Source organism: Sceloporus occidentalis, unplaced genomic scaffold (assembly GCF_023333645.1).
Source record: "Sceloporus occidentalis isolate IW3139 unplaced genomic scaffold, rSceOcc1.0.p SCAF_1, whole genome shotgun sequence".
In the NCBI taxonomy this organism is placed as follows: domain Eukaryota; kingdom Metazoa; phylum Chordata; class Lepidosauria; order Squamata; family Phrynosomatidae; genus Sceloporus; species Sceloporus occidentalis.
In genome coordinates, this window is record NW_028316981.1 from 18217560 (window position 1) to 18241915 (window position 24356).

At 42.7% G+C, this 24356-nt stretch overlaps 1 protein-coding gene across 2 annotated transcripts; it reads left to right on the forward strand.

Moving 5' to 3' along the window:
- The first annotated feature begins 1827 nt into the window (after window positions 1-1827).
- Window positions 1828-22572, forward strand: LOC149321021 (zinc finger protein RFP-like). Of its 2 annotated transcripts, none has more exons than XM_089514741.1 (10): window positions 1828-1889; window positions 7555-8103; window positions 10717-10812; window positions 11941-12171; window positions 13521-13543; window positions 14985-15100; window positions 16336-16368; window positions 17668-17780; window positions 19479-19638; window positions 22420-22572. In XM_089514741.1, the coding sequence occupies exons 2-10, from the start codon at window positions 7600-7602 to the stop codon at window positions 22503-22505; spliced, it is 1362 nt and encodes a 453-aa protein (XP_089370867.1). In that variant the 5' UTR covers window positions 1828-1889; window positions 7555-7599; the 3' UTR covers window positions 22506-22572. The 2 variants fall into 2 exon arrangements, with proteins under 2 accessions (XP_089370867.1, XP_089370857.1); XM_089514731.1 differs by lacking the exon at window positions 1828-1889 and adding an exon at window positions 4204-4254.
- The last annotated feature ends 1784 nt before the right edge of the window (window positions 22573-24356 follow it).

Consider the following 24356-nt stretch of genomic DNA (forward strand, 5'->3'; position numbering starts at 1 on the left):
TTCTAAGGAGTGGATGCTCCTTTTCTGTTTTGATAGGGGCCCCATATACTGTTTTCCACACGGCTAGAGCATTAGAATCATTGACGTCTGCAGGCCTTGCTTTGATTGTTCGATGAAAACTCTGGTTATAACTTTTTAGAAACAGGGGAAGCATGTCAATATAGGTAAAGGTATTTTTAGCTGTGAAATACCTCCACATCTTTGTTTTTAATGTTCTATTAAATCGTTCCACAACCCCTGCTTTGACTTCATTATTGGTGACAAAATGATGAATCCCATGATGTTTTAATAGGCTATTCACAGATTTGTTTAGAAATTCACGGCCACGATCCGTTTGTAATTTGACAGGCTTTCTGCCGCTTTGGCTAAAAATAGCGTTAAAAGCCGCGGCCACTTCTTTACCGGTTTTGTCCTTTAAAGCTAAAGCCCAGGCAAATTTAGACAGGATATCTATTACTGTTAAAATGTACTTGTAACCTCTGTTATACTTAGAAAACTGTTGCATATCAACCAGATCAGCCTGCCATTGAGAGTCCACATTAGATACAACCGTCTTGTTTCTTTTAAAATGTATTTTGGCAGGTCTGTGTAGCGTATAGGCATCTTGGCCAGAAAGCCATTGGGACACCTCCTCTCTTTTAAGATTTTTGTTCTGTATTTTGGCTTCATGAAGTAGGGCATTCACACCCCCAAAGCTCCCAGTTCTCCCTGGAGAATAATATATATCACCCAGAATTTTTTCATGCCCTCCCATTTTCAACTCTAAGGTAAGTATGAACACACTCATGTAATACAAACAACATTTTATTGGTGGAAAGATTAGAAACATATCTACACCTTAGGGGTGGGGGAAACATTTAGGGGCTGTAGACTCTTTCCAGCCTGGTTCTCAGCACCGTCTGCTTGTAGGTCTTCATCCTAAGCCAGGGGTAGGCAACCTTTTTGAGCCGGGGGCCGGGTTGCTGTCCCTCAGACGACTGGGGGGCCGAAGCTGGGGGGTGGAGCTTCAACCCTCTGGGGCGGGGCCACGTGCCAGGGGTGGAGCTTCCATCCTCCGGGGCGGGGCCACGTGCCGGGGTGGAGCTTCCACCCTCTGGGGTGGGGCTGTATGCTGGGGGGTGGAGCTTCCACCCTCCAGGGGTGGGGCCGCATGCCAGGGGCGGAGCTTCCACCCCCTGGGGGCCAGGCCTCCCCATTTTTGCTGGCCCCTAACGGGGCCCCAGGCCCCGCCAGAGACCGCCAAAAAAGCTGGGGGGGGGGCCTGCCAGCGCTGGAGGACCCCCTGGAGGGCCCCAGTGACAGCACCGGGCCTCCCAGAGGCCCCCTGCCGCCCTCGGAGCCCTCCTGGAGGGCCCCAGCGACGGCACCGGGCCCCCCAGAGGCCCCCTGCTGCCCTGGGAGCCCTCCTGGAAGGCCCCAGAGATGGCAGCGGGCCCCGCAGAGGCCCCCTGCTGCCCTGGGAGCCCTCCTGGAAGGCCCCAGAGACGGCAGCGGGCCCCGCAGAGGCCCCCTGCTGCCCTGGGAGCCCTCCTGGAAGGCCCCAGAGACGGCAGCGGGCCCCACAGAGGCCCCCTGCCGCCCTGGGAGCCCACCTGGAGGGCCCCACAGACGGCAGCGGGCCTCCCAGAGGCCCCCTGCCACCCTGGGAGCCCTCCTGCAGGGGCCCAGAGATGGCAGCGGGCCCCGCAGAGGCCCCCTGCCGCCCTGGGAGCCCGCCTGGAGGGCCCCAGAGACGGCAGCGGGCCTCCCAGAGGCCCCCTGCCGCCCTGGGAGCCCTCCTGGAGGCTGTGGTGAGTCACAATCTCCCTCTTCCATGGCCTCTTCCATCTGAGCGGCGGGTTTCAAAAGTCCTGCGCCATCCGGTTCATCAGGGCTCTGTGGAGTGTCGGGTACGTCCTTCTTCTCCTTCTTCTGGAGAATGGATTTTAAATTGCAACCACAATCACACTCGAGTTCTGAGGAATCGTCAATGAAATCCATAATGTTGGGTGTCTTTTCAGGTTCTTTGGATTCCTTTCTAGGCCAAATGTTCAACGGTACGGGAGGGTCACTAAAGCCCACAGGCCCGTGGTAGTTTGGCCAGGATGTTATTCTGGTGGGTTTGATTCTCCGGCTTGTAGAAGGTGCTGCAAACCGCAGAGGGGTGCTCGGCGTCTCCATGTTGCTGGCGCAGAACATGTCTGGGCATGCATAGAATGGCCGCTTCTCGATACGGGCTAGAGCTCTCTTCAGCCAGCCTACTGGTTGGCTAGCGCGGACCACATGGCTCTCCTGAGATCAAACCATTGGTCAGGGGGGTACATGACCTCAAGGGCGGGGGTGAATGGGAACCCCTGGGTCAGGGGAGGGGTCAAAGGCGGGCCTAAAGGGTCATAAATCATTCTTGGGGCGTGGTCAGGGGCGGGGCTAAAGCGTCATCAATCATTCTTGGGGGAGGGTTCATGGGTGGGGCCACAGGGTCATAAATCATTCCAGGTGGTGTGGTCAAGGGCAGGGCCAAAGGGTCATCAATCATTCAAGGGGCGTGGTCAGGGGAGGGGGTTAAGGGTCATAAATCATTCAAGCTACCCCTATATACTACTGATATATATGTGCATAGGAAACAAAAATGAAATTCATATTTAGATCGCCAAGATCTTTCGATACATAGATGCAAATAATCCAAGTTTACAGTATGTATTTTGTGCATTTTGATTGGCTCCATAGAGGTATCCACTATTTTGTTGATTTGGGATGTTGTACTTTGCTATATGGCCAATGGGGCTATGCTTCAATGTTTTCAGGCTATGTGGATCAGAATATGTGTGTGGAAAAAAAAATGAATTTCCTGTTTAGAGTTGGGTCCCATCCCCAAGATTTGTCATTATGCAGATGCAAATATTCCAAGCTTGCAACACATAATACAGTCCGCCCGTGCCATCTGCAGCTTCTCACATGTGGACTTCAGGTCATGCAAATGGGAAGCCTGAGAGAACTTAGGGAGCTGGGGATATTTAGTCTGGAGAAGAGAAGGTTAAGAGGTGATATGATAGCCCTATTTAAATACTTGAAGTGATGGCATATTGAGGAGGGTGCTGACTTGTTTTCTGCTGCTCCAGAGAACAGATCCTGGAACAATGGATGCAAGCTCCTGGAAAAGAGATTCCATCTCAACATTAGGAGGAACTTCCTGACAGTAAGGGCTGTTAGACAGTGGAACACAGTCTTTCCTCGGAGTGTAGTGGAGTCTCCTTCTTTGGAGGTCTTTAAGCAGAGGCTGGATGGCCATCTGTCAATGGGGATGCTTTGACTGAGAGTTCCTGCATGGCAGAATGGGTTGGACCGGATAGTCCTTAGGGTCTCTTCCAGCTGTATGATTCTGTGATTCCTGCTATCGCTGCTGCTAGTCACCAGCATGGCTCTTTCACAACACTCACAACAAACTCCAGCTCCCAGAATTCCATAGCCCTGAGCCAGGGCAGTTAAAGCCAGTGGTGCCAATCAGCCTCGTCAAAACTCCCAAATGCCAAATCCCAGAACTGCCCCCAAATCCCCGGAATGGGGGCACAGCTTCCAGGGTCACAGTGCATTGCTTTCAGGTCAGGGGCATGACTTCTGTGGTGGAAAGTATGTCAGCCATTTTTGGGGGGGCGGTTACTTCCCAGGAAGGTATTTTGGCCCAGTTTTCCCTGAAAAGGCTTGTATTTCCCTTAATACCTGGGCGGAAGCCTTAAAATCCCAGAATCTTCCCAGAAATTCAGCCAATCCCAGAAATGACACAGAAAAGTTTCACAAATCCCAACTTCAGGGAAAAGTCCCAGAAATTGGCAACATTTGTTTTGCTGTTATTGAACTCAGAGCCTTAGCAGAGCTCTGGCGCCACAAAAACCTACAAGGGCCAGAACCTAATAGCCTTGAACCATAGCAGCTAAAAGTGGGGCCAAGACGGATCATTTCTGCAGTGCAGCTGAGCTGCTGGGACATCACTTGACACTCAACAGCTCTTCCCGCCACAACGAAACTGAAAGCCCGACTGAAGCACAACTGCTTTTATAGAACGCTGCTGTCCCTGATTGAAAACTTTGCCTTCTTTGCGTGCAAGCCACGCCCCTTGGGAAACAGCGCTGCTCCTGATTGGCCGGTTTATTTTCCCCGCCGTTCTAAAAGCGCACCAATCGTCCTGATTGGCTGGTTATTGTTCTTCCAGCCAAGGCGTCTTCTTCTTCTCTTTCTCTTTCTCTTTCCAAGGCTGGCAGCCATAGAAGAGCCTCCCAGGTAAGTCTGCGCTTCTCACCAATGGCTGGCTGCTCCCTCTTTTTAAAATCAGGATCATGGCTTGGGATGGGACTTGGGAGGCTTTTTATATCATATGTTTGCAATGTATATTAAACTGCAATTAGTATATGTATGCAATGTATACTATACTCTGCAATGTATATTAAACTCTACATTTAATATATGTTTGCAATGTATGTTAAACGGCACTTAGTATTATATGTTTGCAGTGCATTTAATATATGTATGCAATGGATACTAAACTCTGCCTTTAATATCATATGTATGCAACGTATATTAAACTCCTGCATTTAATATCACATGCATGCAGATGAAGCCCAGTGGGTGACCTTTGACAAGTCACACTCTCTCAGCCTCAGGGGAAAGGCAAGGGCAGCCCTCTTCTCTGGACAAACCTTGCCAAGAAAACCCAGTGATAGGTTCGCCTTAGGGTTGCCATAAGTCAGAAAAGACTTGAAGGCACACAACAATATTTCACAATGCATTTTGGAGTAGTTAGTCTGGAAAATGTTAACTCTTAAAAAGTACCAAATACTAACAAATTTGCCCCACTTTGACAGTTTTGTTCCTTGTTAATGATTTCTCATATTTTCCCTGCTTCACATTTGCTTCGTATGCTTAACCTTTGCTCCCCTTCATTCTTTAGGAGGGATAGAGTATAGCCTTTGTTGTTGTTGTTGTTGTTGTTGTTGTTGTGTCTGCAGTATCAAGGGAATGGCAATGCTATGGACATAATTTTCCCCAAGGTTTGTTCTCAAAGGTGGCGGTGATAGCGGTGTGTGTCTTCAAGTTATTTCCGACTTATGGCAACCCTAAGGCAACCCAATCTTGAGGGTTTCTCGGCAAGGTTTGGTCAGAGGAGGTTTGCCCTTGCCTTCCCCTGAGGCTGAGAGAGTGTGACTTGCCTAAGGTCAGCCAATTGGGCTGAGTGGGTGCCTGAGGGGCTCCATAAATCCAAAACGAATTGAAGACACACAGCAACAACAAAGGGATCTTTGCACCACCTATGAGACTAAGGTCCAAAACACACCCAGAAATAATCCAGTTTGAGACTGCTTTAACTGTCCTGGCTCAGTGCTAGGGAATCCTGGGAACTGTAGTTTATTGTGGCCCCAGAGCTCTCTGACAGAGAAGGCTCAATGTCTCCCAAAACTAGTTCCCAGGATTCCCTAGCACTGAGTCAGGACAGTTAAAGCTGTCTCACACTGGATTATTTCTACAGTGTGTGTTGGACTTAACTGAAAGAAAGAGAGTTTTTATTGTCTGCTTTGTTTGTATGTGTGAGATACAGAAATCTAATTTCCAACTTTGTTGAGCTAAAAACAAGAAGGACTTAAGAAGACAAACAATCAGGTGAAAGCACTATAAGCCGTATTTATTTGAAAACAATTCTTCAATTCTGCAGAAAAGGGTGCAATCAAACAGCAAAAATAAGCAGAGAGAGAGAGAGCACCCGTTTACATAGATTTTATACATTTCTTTATCTTATCATTTTTCCCATTACATTTTTCATTGGCCAGATCAAGACATGTGGTTAATCTTAAGACCTCCTTTGCATGTATGTAACATCACCACTGATATCAGGTGTCGGATTATGTATTAAACTTATTAACCAGTGAGAAATTTTTGTGAACTTTCAGACACCCTTTTGTTAAAAAAAAAGTATTGCCAATTAGTGAAAATAAAACTCCCTTATCTCCTGGTTTGTATCTCCTTGGCAAAGTTGTCCTTGGCTTCCAGGTGCAGAGGAAGGATTTTTCTTTGACACTTTTTGTCTAATTTAATTGTTATATTTGTAATGCAAGTCTAGTTCATTATTTATTTATTTTAAACAGAACACTAACCGTTTTGATAGTCTTAATATAGCCAGAAAAAAATACTATTTATTCAGTTTATGTTTTATAAAATAACTAAGCCCAGCATATTTTATAAGTATAACTTGTTTATTATCAAAGATATAGAACCCCCTTTATTCTTACAAAACAATGTATTTAATAGATGACAAGTGTTCTATATATTCAGTAACTTAAAGTCCAATAAACTTTTATAAAGTGATCTTGATATAAAAAGCTTATCTAAAACTCTTTCTTTTACTAACATATATTTTTGTAAAATTCCCTTTCAGTTAAAGAGCCTCAGCTGACCTTTACTCAATCCTATTACATACATATTGAGTATAATAGTATACATGTATGTATGTGGTTCCATATTATCTATATATGTAATCTAATTATAGCATATGATTATATAGTCTTGCACAATTTCTACTCTATTCGTGTGTTTCTAACTCTTTTATTAAATCTTACGTGTTTCATTCAAATCCATTTCTCTCAGTATGCTTTGTGTTGTTTTCCTTCCACTGGTCTGTGACCATAGTTAAATATCAATCAATCTATCTAACTGAAAGAAGGAAGCTGTTAGTGTGAGCTTTCCTAGACTTGAGGCTACAAGGAAGTAGGCTCACATCTATGAAAGATCATGCTACCAGCTTCTTTCTTTCACAGAGGCTGCATCTGCAGTGCAGAAGTAATCCAGTTTGGCACCACTTTAACTGCCATGGCTCAATGCTATGGAATCTTGGGATTTGTAGTTTGGCGAGACATTTAGTCTCCTCTGTCGGAGAGCTCTGGTGCCACAATAAACTACAATTCCCTAACAATTGAGCAAGGCAAGTTAAAGCGGTCTCAAACTTGATTATTTCTGCAGTGTGGATTGGTGCTCTGGGGCCACAGCAAACTACAGTTCCTTCAATACTGTGTGCATTCAAGTTGTTTCTGACTTGTGATGACTTTAAGATGAATCTATCACAGGGTTTTCTTGGGCTGAGAGAGTGTGACTTGTTCAAGGACACTCATTGCGTTTTCATGGATGAGTGTTTAATTGAACCCTGATCTCCATAGTCCTAGTCCTTTGCTTAAGATGTAGGTGAAGATGTAAACCTAGAGCCTGTGTGTGTGTGTGTGTGTGTGTGTATGCGTGCCTTCAAATTGCCTGTTGACTTATGAATATATTGTGTTTTCTTAGTCAAGGAATACTCAGAGGTGTTTTTGCCAGTTCCTTCCTTCTGAAACATAGCCTTCAGCACCTGGTGTTCGTTGGCACTCTCCCATCCATGTACTAACCAGGGCTGACCCTGCTTAGCTGCCAAGATCAGATGAGATCTGTTGCCTTTAACAGTATTTAGGTTATACCTTTTGAAAATTCCCAAGGACAGATGAGGCTCCTTCAGACTTCCAATGTGAAAATGTTGTTTTGAATTTTTATCCTTCCTTTTTTCAGTACTTGTTCTACCTTGTACCAGCAACCTTTCCTGGTTCTCTGCAAATGAATGATTCAGACGGAGGAAAAGAAACACTCAGTCAGAACTTAAAACTGGAGAAATCAAACGCTCTGCAAACAGAAGCCATAATGGCAGAGGAGAGTCCAGTCCAGAATCTCTGTGATGAAACTTCATGTCCCATTTGCCTGGAGTACTTCAAAGATCCAGTGATCATTGATTGTGGGCACATTTTTTGCCAAAGCTGCATCACCCAGTGCTGGGCCGATCCTGAGAAAGATGCTTGTTGCCCTCAATGCAGAGAACCGTGCCAGCAGAGGAGCTTCAGGCCAATTCGACAACTGGCGAGTATTGTGGAAATAGCCAAGAAGTTCAGTCTCCAGATGGCCAAAGGGGCAGAAGCGCTGGGCCGAGTTTGCGAGAGACACCAGGAGCCCTTGAAGCTTTTCTGTGAAGACGATCAAGCTCCCATTTGTGTGGTGTGTGACAAATCCAAAGAGCACAGGGAACACAAAGTGATTCCAAAGGAGGAAGCATTTGAAGAATATAAGGTAGGACACACTGCGGTGAATGATGGTTGAAAAGGTAAAGGTAAGGTAGTCCCTTGACATGCATGTCTAGTCGTAACCAACTGTAGGGGGCAGTGCTCATCCCTGTTTCTAAGCTGAAGTGCCAGCACTGTCCAAGGACTACTCTGGTGGTCATATGGCCAGAATGCTGTTACTTTCCCACTGAGAAGTGGCACCTATTTATCTACTTGCATTTACATGCTTTCAAACTGTTAGGTTGACAGAAGCTGAGACTAGTGATAGGAGCTCATCCCACTGTATAGTGTGGAATGGGAGGAGGTCAGTGGTGTGTGTGTGACACCATCAGTTCCTGCACTGGGTGACACCAACCCTAGTGACACTGAATAACACCCTCCTTTTTTCCATACAGGGGTGGGGGTCTGATTTGATCTTATTTTCTGCCTTTAGGAGCTTGTAGTTGCACTGATTCCCAGGCTGTGCAATTACCATCCCAGAGAGGTTAGACTCATGCACTTTATAGTATCCTTCCAGTAGCGGGCAAAGACTTTATTTTGTTTCCAGATGCCTTTGGGAACTGACTGTTCATGATAAAAGGGCTTTTAATGGTGTGCTGTACTGTATGTAAAGTTGGCCCTCTGCATTTTTACAGCTTTGATTTTTGAGGATTTGCAGTTTTGATTAATAGGTTCTCTGTAGGAATCACTAGGTCCTCCAGCGCAACTCTACTGAAAGTTGACCATAGAGATGTGTTGGAGAACCTACAGAGTCCTAGAGAAAACACGGCATTCGCATGATTCTGTGATCAACTTCTGGCAGATGTTTACCATAAATTTGCACCCAAGGACTGGGAGATTCCTAGAGAAGTATTCTCAGGTAAAAAGAATAGTATTTTTTATATGTGGTTTTTCTACATTCACAGGGGTCCTTCACCCCTAACCCCATTGAATGTAGAGAGGTTACTATTTCTTTTTTAAAAAAATAAGCGTATGCTCTTAAATTGAATTTAATTAAATTGGAAGTTAAATTATATTTTAAGCTTGGCATGTTTTAATGATGTGAACTTTGGAATGTATCTCTTTTAACTTTTTAAACTGCCATCAGAAATAGTATAGAATCATAGATTCATAGAATTGGAAGAGACCACAAGGGCCATCCAGTCCAACCCCATTCTGCCATGCAGGAACTCTCAATCAAAGCATCCCTGACAGATGGCCATCAGCCTCTTTTTAAAAACCTCCAAAGAAGGGGACCCCCACCACACACCTAGGGAGTCTGTTCCAGTGTCAAACAGATCTCACTGACAGGAAGTTCCTCCGAATGTTGAGGTGGAATCTATTTTCCTGCAGTTTGCATCCATTATTCTGGGTCCTATTCTCTGCAGCAGCAGAAAATAAACTTTCTCCATCCTCAATGTGATACCCCTTCAAATACTTAAACAAGGCTATCATATCACCCCTTAACCATCTCTTTAAGTCTAGTCTAGTAGTTTTTAAGTGCTGCGGTTCAAATCTCTGCCTAGTCATGAGAAGCCCTTGGGCGACCTTGGGCAAGCGCAAGCCAGTCTTTCTCAGCATCAGGAGAAGGCAATGGTAAAGCTCCTCTGAACAAATCTTGCCAAGAAAACTCCAGGGTAGGATCGCCTTAGGGTTGCCATATGTTGGAAATGACTTGAAGGTACACAACAACAACAAGCTGTTGGGTCACACAGCTGGAGAAAAGGCAGGATGATGATGATGATGATGATGATGATGATGATGATGATGATGATATAACAAAAAACAATGTCGTAGTAGTAGTAGTAGCAGCAGCAGCAAATAGGAAAAATGAGAGGGGGGATTCCATGTTACTTTTCATCACTGATTGGAGAAAACACAGAGAAGCTCCTTTCCCTTGGAGGGAAGGGGTTTCCTTCAGACCATCTGAAGGATGAATTCTGGCTGCTGGTTTACTGAAGCTTTCCTTCCTTCAATAACCATGACTTTTTGCGGTGAAGAGTGCCATTTGCTGTCCCACTTTAGGCAGCAGAATTTCTTGATGTATCCTTACCCAGCAGAGCTGCTTTTTCTCATAGAGACTAGGACTGTAACTACCAGGCCCAGAATCTCAGCTGACAAGCAGTATTATTTACATTGTTTCTGTCTGGGGAAGGTTTTCCAGTGGCCAAACAGGGCCATCTGCCCAGCAGAAATGTTCTATCTGGGATACCAGCTTCCCATTGGGGATCCTGAGACTAGCAGCCATACTCCCAGGCCTTTTGCAAGAGAACAGAGAAAGGCTGAATCTAGTTAGTGCTCTAATATGCATTTTATTAATAAAATTCTAACCACCATATTTTATTAAAAAATCAGTCCACCAATGCTCTCCACGTGGAAACTTCCAAATAATGTTTATTTCAAAATATCCATTAAAAGTCACAAGTAAGAGCAGCCAAATACATTTCAGCCCATTGTGTTCCTTGGCACATATAATAAAGAAGAATTTTGAAGTCCAAAATTGAAATTGACTTTACAGTGGGCATGTTCCTTGGTAGGTAATGATGATATGTAGAAGTATTTGGGACAAGGAGCAATGAAGAGTGGAATAAAGCACTCCTTATTCATCACACACAACTAACTCAAATGTTTTCTTTTGCAGGATAAACTTATGAGTCATTTGAAGTTTCTGAACACTGAGAGAGAAGAAATCCTGTCTTTTAAACTGACTAGTGAGAATGAAAGCCAAAATTTGCTGGTAGGTGGATTTGTTCCTGAGCTTTTTGCCTGAGACCTTGGAGAACTACTGCCAGTGTTGACTGGAGGTGGGAATCATGGTGTTAGGCTGCAACTCCCAACGTTGTTAATCGCAGATAGTATGGTGTCATCTGCATATGCTGATGTTTCTTCCCTGGCTTAGAAGTGATTGGGCTAGACAGACTACCATCTTGATCTGGAATAAGGTAGCTTGATATATGATTCTTACCCTCTGTAGTTGGATCCTATACCATTTTGCTAATGGCAGCATTGACTAATGAAGGGCCAAGCATAGGGTAAGAGAGTGAAAAATTGGGCACACATTTCTGGGGCTTAGGGGACCCAGAAGTTCAGGATACAGGCCGTTTACGCTGGGAGTGAATACACACATACACACGAGAATGACTGAGGATGTTGCATGTTTAATCATTTTTGAGTGTTCAAGTGTTTGAGTATTCAAGTGAGAAGAATCTTGATAGGACTACTGTTACGTAGTACTCTACACAAGAGCAACTTTTAAAATGGTTCAGAACATTTAGGTAGTGCAGAAGTAACAAACTGAACTATTTTTAAAGTTGTTGTGTAGAAACGGCTACACTACAGCAGTCCAATCAATTTCAGTTAAGCCAAAGTAAGAAGTATGATTTGTGAGAGCGGCGTGAAGGAGTGAAATTACTTTAGTTCTAGTGAAGCTTGCAGATTGATAGGAGCTTTCTAGCTGCTTCCCCAGGATGAATAGTGCAACAACCTTCTTGTAAATTAGGAGTTCAGTAGTGGGAGAGTAGCATTTTCCTATTACTGAAGCCCAGGGTCCTGTTTCTGGAAACATATCAGCCATGTAGCACACTGGCATGAGGGAATGGGGTAAGGTGGACACGTGACTGAGATGAATTAGGATTTGTCTGTGTTTATATTCTGCAATTATGAACAAGACAAAAGCAATGTGGAAAATGCTTGCACATTCTCAAAGCCTTTTAAAATTAATTGTATGGCATGACAGGGTGCTCTGTATAGTGTTCATATTAATCTTTTAAAAGAGGAAAAGAGTAGCAAGGAGGAAGATAGTGAGCCCAGCAATGAGGAAGTGATCTCCCCCCTAATTTATCTCCCCCTTTTCCTTTTCTTCCAGGAAAAGACAGAAGGAGAGAGACAGAAAATTGTGGCTGAGTTTAAGCAACTCCGCCAATTTCTGGAAGAACAAGAGAAATTCCTGCTGTCTCAGCTGAAAGATCTGGATGATGAAATTAAATGCTGCAGAGACAACCATATTGCCAAGCTCTCTGAGGAAATTTCCTCCATGAACAGCCTTATCAATGAGGTGGAGGAGAAAGAGAAGCAGACAGCAAATGAATTTCTGCAGGTGAGCACTAAATGAAGGAAACAGTGTGGTTTGTTCTCTTAAGAGCTGTTGACTCTCTGTCTACTGCACCAGCCTCTCAGTTCATTGTGCTAGTCAACTAGATTTTTTTTTACATACCCATCAACATTTTAGAGATGAAAAGAAGTACACATTTGGCCAAGCAACATCAGAGTATGGTCAAGATGACTAAAATTATTTGAACTCTGGTCTCAAAGTCCAGCATTCAAACCGCTATACTGGAAGACCAGGGTTTGTATCCTCTGGCAGTTTCACCCTCTACATGCCTATAGCCTACACCTTCTTTCTCCCCAAGCGAGCAAAACCAACTACAGTTGCCATTATGTTTTCGCGGACTTCAAGTTCGCATTCCCCACCCATTTGCAGGTGGCAAGTGGAGGGGGATAAAATAGGGTGCATGGCTGCAGGCACCATCCCCAATTCAAGCCTATGGGGCTTGAATATTTGCACTTTTCCATTTTCGTTGGTGCGTCTGAAAATGGAGGGGCAACTGTAATTCTAATTGGATTCTGCCTCGCTTCTAAGTCATCTTGCATAGGACTGCACTCTAACCCCAGTGTTTTTTTGATAGCATTCCACCTCCAAGTAAATCAGATTTCAAAACAGTTGAGACCTATGTAGGACTAAGTCTTGGTTCAGAGGGATTTAATTTTGATAGATGTGCATTTCCCTCTGTATAATTTAAGTATACATGACAGCTTGCAAGAAAGCTTCACTGTGTTTTGCAAAGTATGATATTCATTTTATTCAGTGTGGCTTATTCCCAGGAAAGTGTGCATACAGCTTAATTTTGCAGTCCTTGCCATATTTGCCTGGAAATACAGTCGCCCCTCCGTTTTCGTGGACTTGGAGTCTGTGTACATCAGAAATATGTGAGGGGCAAACGGAGAGCGACACAATGGGGTGCGTGCCACCATTGGAATCAGTAGGAACTCTAGTTTTGTGGGGGGTGGGTGGGTCCAGAGCAAATGCTCCGCAAAAACGGAGGGGTAACTGTAAACAGCTGAATCTACAACTCCTACCCACCTCTACACTCATAGGTCCGGGGAATTCTATGTGTTGTAGTTCTTTTCTAAAGGATTACAGACATGTGAGACTTCTTTTGAGTAAACATGACAAACCTATAAGTCCTATCCATGGTTTCCTGAATAATGAAAGAAGGCTAAAACTTGCCTTTGCAAGTAGTTGAATTTTCTTAAATGACTGGGACAATACCTCCCGCTGTGGAGTCTGTCTGCGAATAGGCAAGCCTGCGGACTCAAAGTCTTTGAAGTATGAGGGGAGACCAGTACACTGGACTGAATTTCTCTTATTCTGCATTTTCCCTCTAGGATCTCAAGAACATCTTGCAAAGGTATGTGGCTTTGTTATACTATGAGCAGTGAGTGGTGTATGAATTTACAGACTCTCAGAAGCAAAGCAAGGAAATCCAGATCTACGTTGAGCTGGAAATATTGCCCTACCACTGCTTAATCTCAGACCTATTGGAATTGCTTGCAAACATAGAGAACAGAATTCTTGGGCTGAATGGGAGTTTAATTGCATCATGATCCCTGAATTTCTGGAAACTGTCCATATCTGTCATAAGCTTAGGGAATACATCACAGTCTAGCAGTCTAGTATTACACAAGCAGCAGCTGCAGTTAGGTTGAAGATACCTCTGCTGGCCAATAAGGTTGTCTCTAGTTGTCTTCCCCCCCCCCCCCCCCGGGAGATAAATTGAAAAGGGACTAGAAAGATAGTTTTGGCCAATGCTGAACTATTCGAAGTTCTCCTTGAGAATCTTCTCCACCCTTGCATGGCATTAAAATCCAGAAAATTCTGCTTTTTTTCTGGGAGGGAATTCCAAAAAGTTGAGGATTCTTACATTGTACTTGCAAGAGACAATGGGCTGTTGTGCAGGTTATTTTGTACTGAAATCCACTGTAGGCATTTCTCCTCTGACACAATTATAATTGTAAACATTCAAGGGTATGCAAAATTCATAGCCAAAACTCAAGCTGATTATTTGAAAGTAAAGTTTCTGCATGGTAATGTTTATGAAGTGAACTAAAGTTATATTAACCTGTACATTTTATATGAAGAAGCTGTGCAGTCAGCCCTCTGTCTCTACGGCCTCTGGATCTGTGGATTCAACCAGCTGCAGGTCTCGCCAAAGGAGTTGTGTTGCTGCGGGCAGGCCTGGAACATGGTGGCATGATCCTTGCTACCACTGTTGGCTTTGCAGTGCCCACAGTTGCCAATGCAACCAGCAGAGTGATCTGCAACAAGGGGTCATTGGAAGCTCGCACCCCTGGTTTGGTGTGTGTGTGTGTGTGTGTGTGTGTGTGTGTGTGTGTTTGGCGAGAGAGCCAGCATGGCGTAGAGGCTTGACAGTTGGACTGCAGCTCTGGAGATTTGAGTTCTCATTCTGCCATAAAACCAACGGGTGACCTTGGGCAAGTCACACACTCATAGCCTCAGGGGAAGGCAAAGGCAACCCCCCTCTGAACAAATCTTGTCATGAAAGCTTAGAGTTGCCATAAATCAGAAAAGACTTAAAGGCACACAATTACAACAATAATTTATATGGGACTTGTGAACACCCACATTTTGGTTTCTGCATGGGGCCCTGGAATCAATCCCTTGTCGATATGGATGGCCAACTATATGTTTCTCATTACTTTATTCTGCATATTCATCATTGCTCAATTGATCAAATCACGTGCCTTTTCTAGCCCTCCCACTCTCCCTCATTTTTCCTCTTAAGACACTTGAGAAAGGACAGATGAAAATTTTCAGTTCTTCCTTTGTAGGTGTAACAAAGACAAATTCGTCAATCCAACAGCTTTTCCACCTGAAATAAATAAACAAATTGATAACCTCTCTGAGATACATTCTTCTTTGGAGACCGTTGTGAAGAATTTCAAAGGTAACTGAAAATTAATGTATGAATTTTAAGAAGTATAGTAAAAATAAGGTACCCCAACTTTTAGATCTATGATGTTTATTTTGTTTTTTACATACTGGTAGTATCTGGTCAGGTAAGGTTATGTCGCTTTTTTCTGTTTTGCTGTTCATGTAAACTCAGAAAGGGATTCTGGAGGCAGCTACTGCTTACTTTGCTTGTTGTATACAGGCACATACAGTTACATTAGGCTAAGGTAGAATGCTGTTCTTTCCCAGATCAGGCTTTAATGCATCATTTACTGCAGAAATGCTGCTGCAACCCAGCATCCAAAGTCTGCATTTCTTAAGCTCTCCATCTTCTTCCTGATGGTTATGTTGCAAAAAAAGAACCTTCCAGCTAACCCAGGACAAGGAAGAAAGGGGGGCTGGGCAGATGTAAAAAGACTTAGTGGAAAGGAGCCTGTGGTGGATGAGAACAGACAGTTTTCGCCCGTGTTTTAAAGTATGAAAACGATGGGCCAGGTCTGTGATATTACATGGCTTGACAGAGTAAAAAAGCTCCACAAGGTGTACCTCTGCTTCTTTTCCTCTGCATACACAGCTAATTCAGTAGCTACTAGAATGTTCCTCCTTTGGACACAGTTTAGCAGCTGGAGGAGTGGGGTGTGACAATGGTTTGAGGGTTGGACTATGACTCTGGAGATCAGGGTTTGAATCCCCGTTCATTTATGGAAACCCATTGGGTGACTTTGGGCAAGTCACACCCTCTCAGCCTGAGAGGAATGCAAAAGGTAAAAGCCCCTTTGAGCAAATCTTGCTAAGAAAACCTTGCAATAGGTTCTCCTTAGGGTTGCCATAAGTTGGAAATTACTTGAAGTCTCGCAACAACAAATGACTGGGTTGCTCAGGCAGCATCCAGCTGTATTACTGCAGCCAATAGCACAAAGAGCCAATCATCCTGCCAGACCTGTAGGTGATCCAAAGGATGGCATCCTGTTTGTGATCTCAGCTGCAGATGTTGTGTGGGTCCCTTTGCCATCGTCCTCCAGCCACTAAATTGATATTCTGGCAGCTCACAAATTATCTGCAAATATGTGTGGAGGGAGTATTGTGCAAAGGTATTCAATGCTACTGTCTGCAACAGACTTAGAATGACCTACAGAGGTGTAAAGGGAGTTTACAGCTATGTCTATCACAACTAGGATTCTCTACAAGTGTCAATATTAATGTGTTTCTCCTGGTTCTTTTCTTTCCTAGACACTGTGCTCTTTACACTTCAAGAAAATAAAGGTAAAGTTTCACTTTTCTGTCTTCTGCAGACTAGAGTAGGAAGACAGATCATCAGATAAATTTTCCTGGGTAGGCTGCCAGAGACATCTCCATTGAGTTTTGGAGACTGAAAATTGAAGACATCTCCTGTACCTTGCATGGATGTGTAGAAGAATTTCAGCAGGTGTTGCTCCTTACAAAACCAATCAACAAGTGCAACACCTGCTGAAATTTCTTCCACAAAGTCCCAAAAGGTACAGAAAATAGAGATGGAAATTCTCAATTTTCTCACTTCTGAACAGATGTCGAGGGAAGGGGCATTGATGTTTCTTCCCATAGTGTCAAAACATTCAGGATTGGGTTTTGTTCCTCATAATGGACAGAAAACCCACCCCAATACTTAAAAGCTGCCCATTTTCAAGGGCTAGATTCATTATATGGAGGGACTCCCTAAATTTAGCAATAGATGTGATAATCACTCTGGTCTGCTGAGATACAAAAATTATTTGGCAATGCATTATTTGCTTCTTTTTTTACTGACACCTGAGGTCTGGGTCCTAGAGAATTTTCAGCCATTTCTTTTGAGGTTCAGTTATAGGCTTTGCCGTACCAAGTGTTGTTGAATGTCCATTTGTAGGTATCCTGTCTGGACAATTAACTGGCCCAAATTTACAAGTTCAAGTGCTTGTATAAATAGGGCAAAATATATGCTACTTTTCTATCAATTCTTGTGGAGAACCAAACTTTGAATCTCTTTAAGCCTGGGTCAGTGGAGATTTTCACATGGAGGAAAGAGACGGAAGCATAGCGGGATGTTCCTGTCACTATCGCGCAATTGCATGAAGATTTTCAGATGATGTGACGTCACGATAATCGTGTCATTATCCCATGAATGAAAAAGAATTCTAGCACCGCTTTTTATTAACGAGACTTTCCCGTGACTGAAAAGCAGCACTAGAGTTGGTCTTTACTCACGAGATAATGATGCAAATATTGCGACGTCATGCAACATCATCTGAAAATCTTCGCAATTGTGTGATAGTGACAGGAGCATCCCACTCTGCTTGCATCACTTTTTCCCATGTGAAAATCTCCAGTGTTACAAATCCACAGGAAACTTTAGTATTTCAAGAAAAGGCCAGTTGAAGTCTGTTTTGTAGAACTTTGTTCAGAGATGGCACAGAAAGCAAAGGATGACATGATAGTTTGTGTGGGCATCTCTTTGGCAATGTTTTTATGAAGATACATGTATGAAGTATCAAATTCTTACTTTGCTTTTTTATTCCCTCTTTTCTTCACTCTCTTTCCTGGCTGAAATAGAGATTCTGTCCATCTCTGCTCAAGTGACAAATCGAGATGAAACATCTTTCCGCCTTGAGTGGAGCCACCCCAAAATTGCTGTGGATGGCTATGTGATCTGTGTAGACCCTAAGGTAAAGGGATTGTCATTTGGAAAGGACAGTATATTTGAGGGAGAATGGAGGACTGGAGGAAGTTGTGGGTGTTCTATTTAAAAAAGAGGGAGATACTGGGGATAATTCTACAGACAGAAAATATAGCTGCATTAACAATGGCCTGTTACAAACTGCCAAAATAAAGCTGCTTCGGGTCTCTTTGGAGGTATGCTATTTAAATGATGCATGGGCCCTAAGAGTCCGGAGGTTGCGCCAAAGCCACTCTCCATTCCTAAGCACTGGAGTGCAGCTTTGGTGCAGCTTCCGGATTCTTAGGACCCATGCATCATTTAAACAGCATACCTGCAAAGAGACCCGAAGCAGCTTTATTTTGGCAGTCTGTAACAGGCCAATTTTTCCCTTAAAAACATTTAATTGGTGTGTATTCATGAAATGCATGATAAGAACGTAAAGAAAATTCACAAATTTTCTCAAAAATATTGTCAGCTGCCATGAGATTTTTCTTCCTGCAAAGCAAAAAGACCATTCCTTCACTCGCCTCACATTTTCATTTTTGGTTTTGTGAAACAATTCACAATTTTTTAAAAAAAATATATGAAAAAAATAAAAATTCCAGGGATTTTTGTTGTAAAATCAATTTTTTTTGCAAACAAAACTTTTGTAGATGACCCCCATGATTTCTGAAGCAAAATAGCTTCAAATAGGCATTAAAAACTCTTCTTATTTTGCCACGAACAGAAAGAAAAATTGGATGTTTTTCTGAGTACTACCTGATCGATGATTCACTCTTTAGCTTCTCTGTTCCATACTGCCCCATAACATAAGCAAATATGAAACAATTAGTTTCCTCTGGAGATTCGTAGTCTTGCTGTTTTTGCATCATAAGAAAGAGAAAGCACCAATTGCTGAATGTGAAGGAGTGTGAGAATTACAGTTTACTGAAAACTGTTTAAGAATGAGCAATCACCCAGACTCAACAGAAGCCCACATCTATAGCTATTTACTGTGGGCTCACAGGATCTGTTAATTAATGAAGATTAAGTCATTAACCCTTTGTTGCATGCCACCAACACAGTGATTGAGAATACCAAGGTTTAAGTAGACTGTTTAAATATTTGAGGGCATGTCATATGGAATAAGGAACTAGCTTGTTTTCTGCTGCTCCAGAGATGTAGGTCCAAAACACACTGCAGAAATAATCCAGTTTGAGACTGCTTTAACTGCCCTGGCTCAATGCTAGGGAATTCTGGGAACTGTTACTGTATTTTGTGAGATATTTAGCTTTCTCTATTAGAGAGCTCTAGTGCCACAATAAACTATAATTCCAGGATTTCATAGCACTGAGCCAGGGTTGGATTATTTCTGCAGCATGTTTTGGACCTAAGACATGGAGCAAAGGATTAAAAGTACAGGAAAAGAAATTCCTCATCAATGTTAGAAGGACCTTCTTGACAGTAAGAGCTGTTCAGGAGTGGAACATGCTGCCTTGTTGTCTTCTTTGGAGGTTGGATAGCATTCTGTTGGCAGTGCTTTGACTGTGTGTTCCTGCATGGCAGAAGGGGGTTGGTCTGGATGGCTCTTGGGATCTCTTCCAGCTCTAGGATTCTATGATTCTGTGAAGATAGAATGATTTAACCAGGCACTCATTGCTACATATACTGGCAATTTTCTGTTAGTACTATGAATTCATTCTGTAATTCTGCCCTTATTCTCAAGGTGAAGAAGGACTGCTCGGCAGGTGAACTGATATGTTTGTCTGGTACAGAGAATGCCTTTGAATACAGAAGATTGAAACCTACAGATGAATATATTGTCACCATCCAGGCAAAAAAAGGGCAGTGCTATGGACCTCCTGCCTCCCAAACTGTGCCCATAAGTATGTAATCTGAGGTAGCATGCGTGCACGCGCGCGCACACACACACACATATATGTTTATATATTTTCCTCTCTCCCTCTCTGTTTCTAACTCAGTAGTGTCTTTTTTTCTCTTGCTGACCTGCTCAGTTTATCTTTAACTTCTTTTTTCATGCTCTTTTGAACAAAGCCCTGCATTGACAGAGGGATGAATGCAGCTTTGATAAAAGATTTCATCTGGGACCAGAAGCATAGCTTTTCACATATCCAATGTTTTATCTACATGGGCAAGCTATAGTGTTTATGTCCATACCATGCCATAAGTGTGTGATATTTTATAGAAGAAGAGATAAGAGGCCCCTACCCCAATGAATGTATGGTTTCTCTACCTGCCTTTCTACCTAATCTTGGAAATAAGTAATAATAATAATATTATAATAATACATATTTATACCCTGCTCTTCAGCCAAGGCTATCAAAGCAGGCTTACAATTTGTTAATTAGACATTTCCCTGTCCTCTGGCTTACAATCTAAAAAAGACAAGACACAAAAGGAGAAGGGAATGGCAGTAGGGAAAGGTAAAAGTCCAGCACATCTTCTCTCCCTTGGAGGCCTGTTGGGGCTGGCTTGCCCCTCTCTCCTTCATGATGATGGACAGAAGGAGGGCTCTTCCTCTTTGCAGGCAAGGCCTGTTGGAGCTGGCTTGCTTTTCTCTCCTTTAAGATGGTGGATGAAGTAGACAAGCAGAGGAGCAGGACCTAACAGCTTTAACTAGTATTCTGAATTGAGGGTTGCTGTTTTCAGCAGCAGCCCTGTAGGAAGGAGTTTAGGTGGATGATAAAGTGTCTGGCTTGCATGCAGTTCCATGTTCAATCCCAGACATCTCAAAATAGAGTTAGAAACAGAATTAAAATAAAATAAATTGGTCAGTTTTCTTTTCTCTAGAGTCCAGATATTGTTATTACTAAATTCTCTCCATCCTGTTTGTTAATACAAATCTTCATCAAGGGGTGTGTGTGCGCAGTCAAAAATCCCCTTATTCTGGGTCCAGCCACTGGTCTGTCTCCTTCCATATTGTTTCTTCTAAGTGCAATAGAGCCCCACTTTCTCTAGAATACAGACTTTCCTCTTTAGTGTCTAGAAATTGCCTTTTTTTAGTTATGTCACCTTGGAGATCTTGAATCCAGACCTGGGGTATTCTGGGAGTTGTAGCCCAAATAGGGGGCTTTTCCAAGCTCTGTTTTACTAGTGATCTCAGGAACTGAACAGATGGGCATCTATGCAATTTCAGGCTCTGTATTTAATGTTCTTTTTTGATGGCAATATATTTAAAGAGTTGGGTATTTAAATTTTAAATGGCTCTTAAATTAACAACTTTTAAAGTGTGCTTACCTTGAAACGCAGATGGAAGTAAGAAATGATTTTTTCCAGCTTGGTGATGAAAAGTATCTTTTCCACTTACCACTTCCCATCTCCTAGTGACTGCAGCCCAGTTTCTGAGCAGATTGGGTATAAGAAAATGGACATGGGGGGTTGCATCATCTACTGCTGCAGAGCACAAGAGGGCTGTGAGTTGTGCACCCCTGTTGTGTAGGCATTTATATATATAGCCTCTTGTGAAGGAAATAAAAAATTTTGAGGAGATAGCAAATTGGATTTGAGAAATAGAGAGAAAAGGGGTTTAGTAGGAGCTGCTTTGGAAGCTTTGACTGAAAGGTGGCCTAATTAGAAATCATTAAAATAAGAAAATAAATAATCCCTGTCTGCAGTGTCTTATCTCTGCTCTTCAAAGCTGCCATGCAGAGATGCTAAGTACAGTTGGTGTTTTTCAATATCCCAACTCCAGTGGCAGCTGTAGGCTTGAATGTCTGTGGGGCAGCAAATCTGGATTTTAGCCTGAACATTAAAGGAGATATCTCAGATGCTGGAACTATTCTGGGCCAACTGAAGCTTCTGAACACTTTTGAAAGGCAGCCCCACATAGAGCACATTACAGTAATCTAAATTGGGATGTAACCAAGGCATGTGCCATTGTGGCTAGATCTGATTTGCCCAGGGTTGCAGTTGATGCACTAGCTTTAACTGATCAAAAGCACTCCTGATCACTGCTGATACTTGGGCCCTCCAGGAGTACCTCCAAACTGTGAACCTGTGTTTTCAGGGAGTGGGTGTAACCCCATCTAAGACAGGCTGAAGCTGTATTCCTAGATATGTCTTTTAACTTGCCAAGTGCACCTCTGTCTTGTCTGGATTAAACTTTAGTTAGTTTGTCCTCATCCAGTCCATTATAGATGCCAAACTCCAGTTTACCACAGAAATAGCTGAGCATAGTAGTGACACCAGACTCCAGAACTCTGGACAACCTTTCCCAGAAGTTTCATATAGATGTTGAAAATATAGGGGACAAAATATTCTAGCTCTGGAAACTTATTATTACTGCTACTATCATCATCATCATCATTATCATCTTATATCCTGCCTTTCTCCCAATACAGAGACTCAAGGCAGCTAACAACAAGTATAAAACAGTACAACTTAAAAACAGTACAACAACATTAAAATATAAAAATTAAAAAACAAGGTATGTTAAGAATTAAAACAGTTATAAATTAAAATATAGCAAGTTAAAATACAAACATTGAGTGTTAAAGCAATGAATGTTAAAATAATGAATGTTAAAGCATTGGTCTTGAGGTCTGCATAGGATTGCATAAGATGTTACAAGGTTGTGGCAGCTTCACACCCTATCAAAACCTCCTAATGTTGCCTCTAACACTCTGTTTTTGTCTTCTTTCTTGCAGAAATGGTAACTCAGCGGATGTCAATTCCCAAATTAGTGCTTTCATCAACATATCTGTCCAATAATACTATTTACAATTTACAATGACTATACTAAAAATAATTATTTGCGTTATTGTTGGTCTACAGTTAAGGGGACTGAGAGAATAAGCTCAGGGTGCTATTCCTGGGTGGTAAATGTGGGAACCAGAAACTTCTGGACTGTAGGAGTAGCTGGAGGGAAGAATCAAACTCAGATCTGGGCTGTGGGGAAGTTGTCAACAACTAATAATCCACAGAGTGATGCGAACAGTGTGTACTGTGCTTTTGCTTCTCCTGAAATGCCTCCAGGACAGTTTTGGATAGCTGGAATTTTCACAAACCTTAAACTTCCTCATTCTCCCCAGAATATTTGTGTATCCCTCAACTACGAACAAGGGTCAGTCACCTTTTCTAACGCTGATGATGGAAGCACCATCCATACTTTTAAAAATGCCTTATTTGGTCAGGAAGAACTCTGTTCATATCTTAGTGAGGGGAGAATATTGAGGTGAGGCTGCCCTTTTGGGTCATAGGTATGCATGACAGTAGCAAAACCCACCTTGGCTCATAAAAATCCTTACAAGTGAGTGGCTAGTGGATATGAAGCACAGAGTTGGCAGGCAGGAGATATAGGCTGACGCATTGTTCTGCATACCTGCAAAAGTAAGTAAGCCTTATTTGTAGTTTCGAGTTTCTTTGTCATAGTTCTTTTATGACGGTTGATATGTAAGCTCTTCCATAATTTGAGAAAGGGGTTTAACAAATATTGATGTATGTGTAGACAAGAGAAAATCATGTCATGGTGTTTAAAAGTCAGGACCTCACTCTATTGTTGGGGTTTTTTCACACCAAGTATTTTGCAGTCAAATGGAGGCTGAATAGCATTAGCAAGGGATTTTTGTACAGTATTATTTCTCCTGTGATAATTCCACAGGATATTTTTTTACTTCCTCCCAGAGGTTTATTTCTTTTTATGGGAGCGGAATACAAAAATGTGTAGTAGAATAGCTTTATTCTGTCTCTCAATCAGTTATATGACCTTTGGGAAGTCACTTTCTTTCAGCCTCAGTGTTCACTGTCTGTAAATATGGAACTTGCAGCACCTGAGCTTCATTGACTAATCTTGTTGTTGCTCTTACCCCCAATGCTCCCTAGCTATGAAAGTAATACAGTATAAAAGCAAGTTGTTATTCTTGTTTCAGAATTTTCTTTCATGGAGTCAATGAAAAGATGGCTGTTCACTGATCTCTCGTGTCTCAGTCTCCTTTAAATGTACATTATGGTATATGCCTTCTAGAATATATCATAATACTGCAAGCTGCCATAGAAGGTTGTTATTGATTACAAAATATTGGTGTAATAAATAAATACATAAATAGTATCAAGTTGCTTGATTTATTTATTTGTAGGACCATTACTCTTTTGAAGAAATTTTACCAAGCCACTGTCTATAATTCATCTCAATATAAGCTGCTAAGTAGAATGTAGTGTATTTATTATTACAGTCCACAGTTCTGCCAGTACAAATAAAAGAAAATGTAAAAAATTGAGTAGGATACAATTTAATATTCCACAACCACAATAAAACTGACACACTCGATAAAAGCGTTTTAGGATATTCTGGCCATTTATAAAAGTTTATCTCTCTCTAATCTTCATTTTTAAAGACAATAGCTTGGCAACTGAGAGGGTTACATTAGAACAGCGGTTCCCAACCTTTGTTGGGCTGCGGCCCCTTCTGGCTGGATGTCCTGCCCGGCAGCCCCCCTGATTGGTTGGGAGGCCAGGAAAGGATGGGACTTCTGGCCAACTATAAGTTCCAGCAGCCTTTGCGGACGGAAGTCTCGCCCCTTCCCAGCCTCCCAACCAATTAGGAGGCTGCTGACCGGAAGAATGGGTGGGACTTCCGCCTACAAAG

Excerpts from the sequence above, each read along its gene's own strand:
- LOC149321021 (XM_089514741.1), top strand. The coding sequence starts at position 7,600 with ATGAATGATTCAGACGGAGGAAAAGAAACACTCAGTCAGAACTTAAAA. Across the intron at positions 10,813-11,940 it reads ATGAAAGCCAAAATTTGCTG|GAAAAGACAGAAGGAGAGAG; the intron begins GTAGGTGGATTT and ends CTTTTCTTCCAG. Across the intron at positions 13,544-14,984 it reads CTCAAGAACATCTTGCAAAG|GTGTAACAAAGACAAATTCG; the intron begins GTATGTGGCTTT and ends CTTCCTTTGTAG.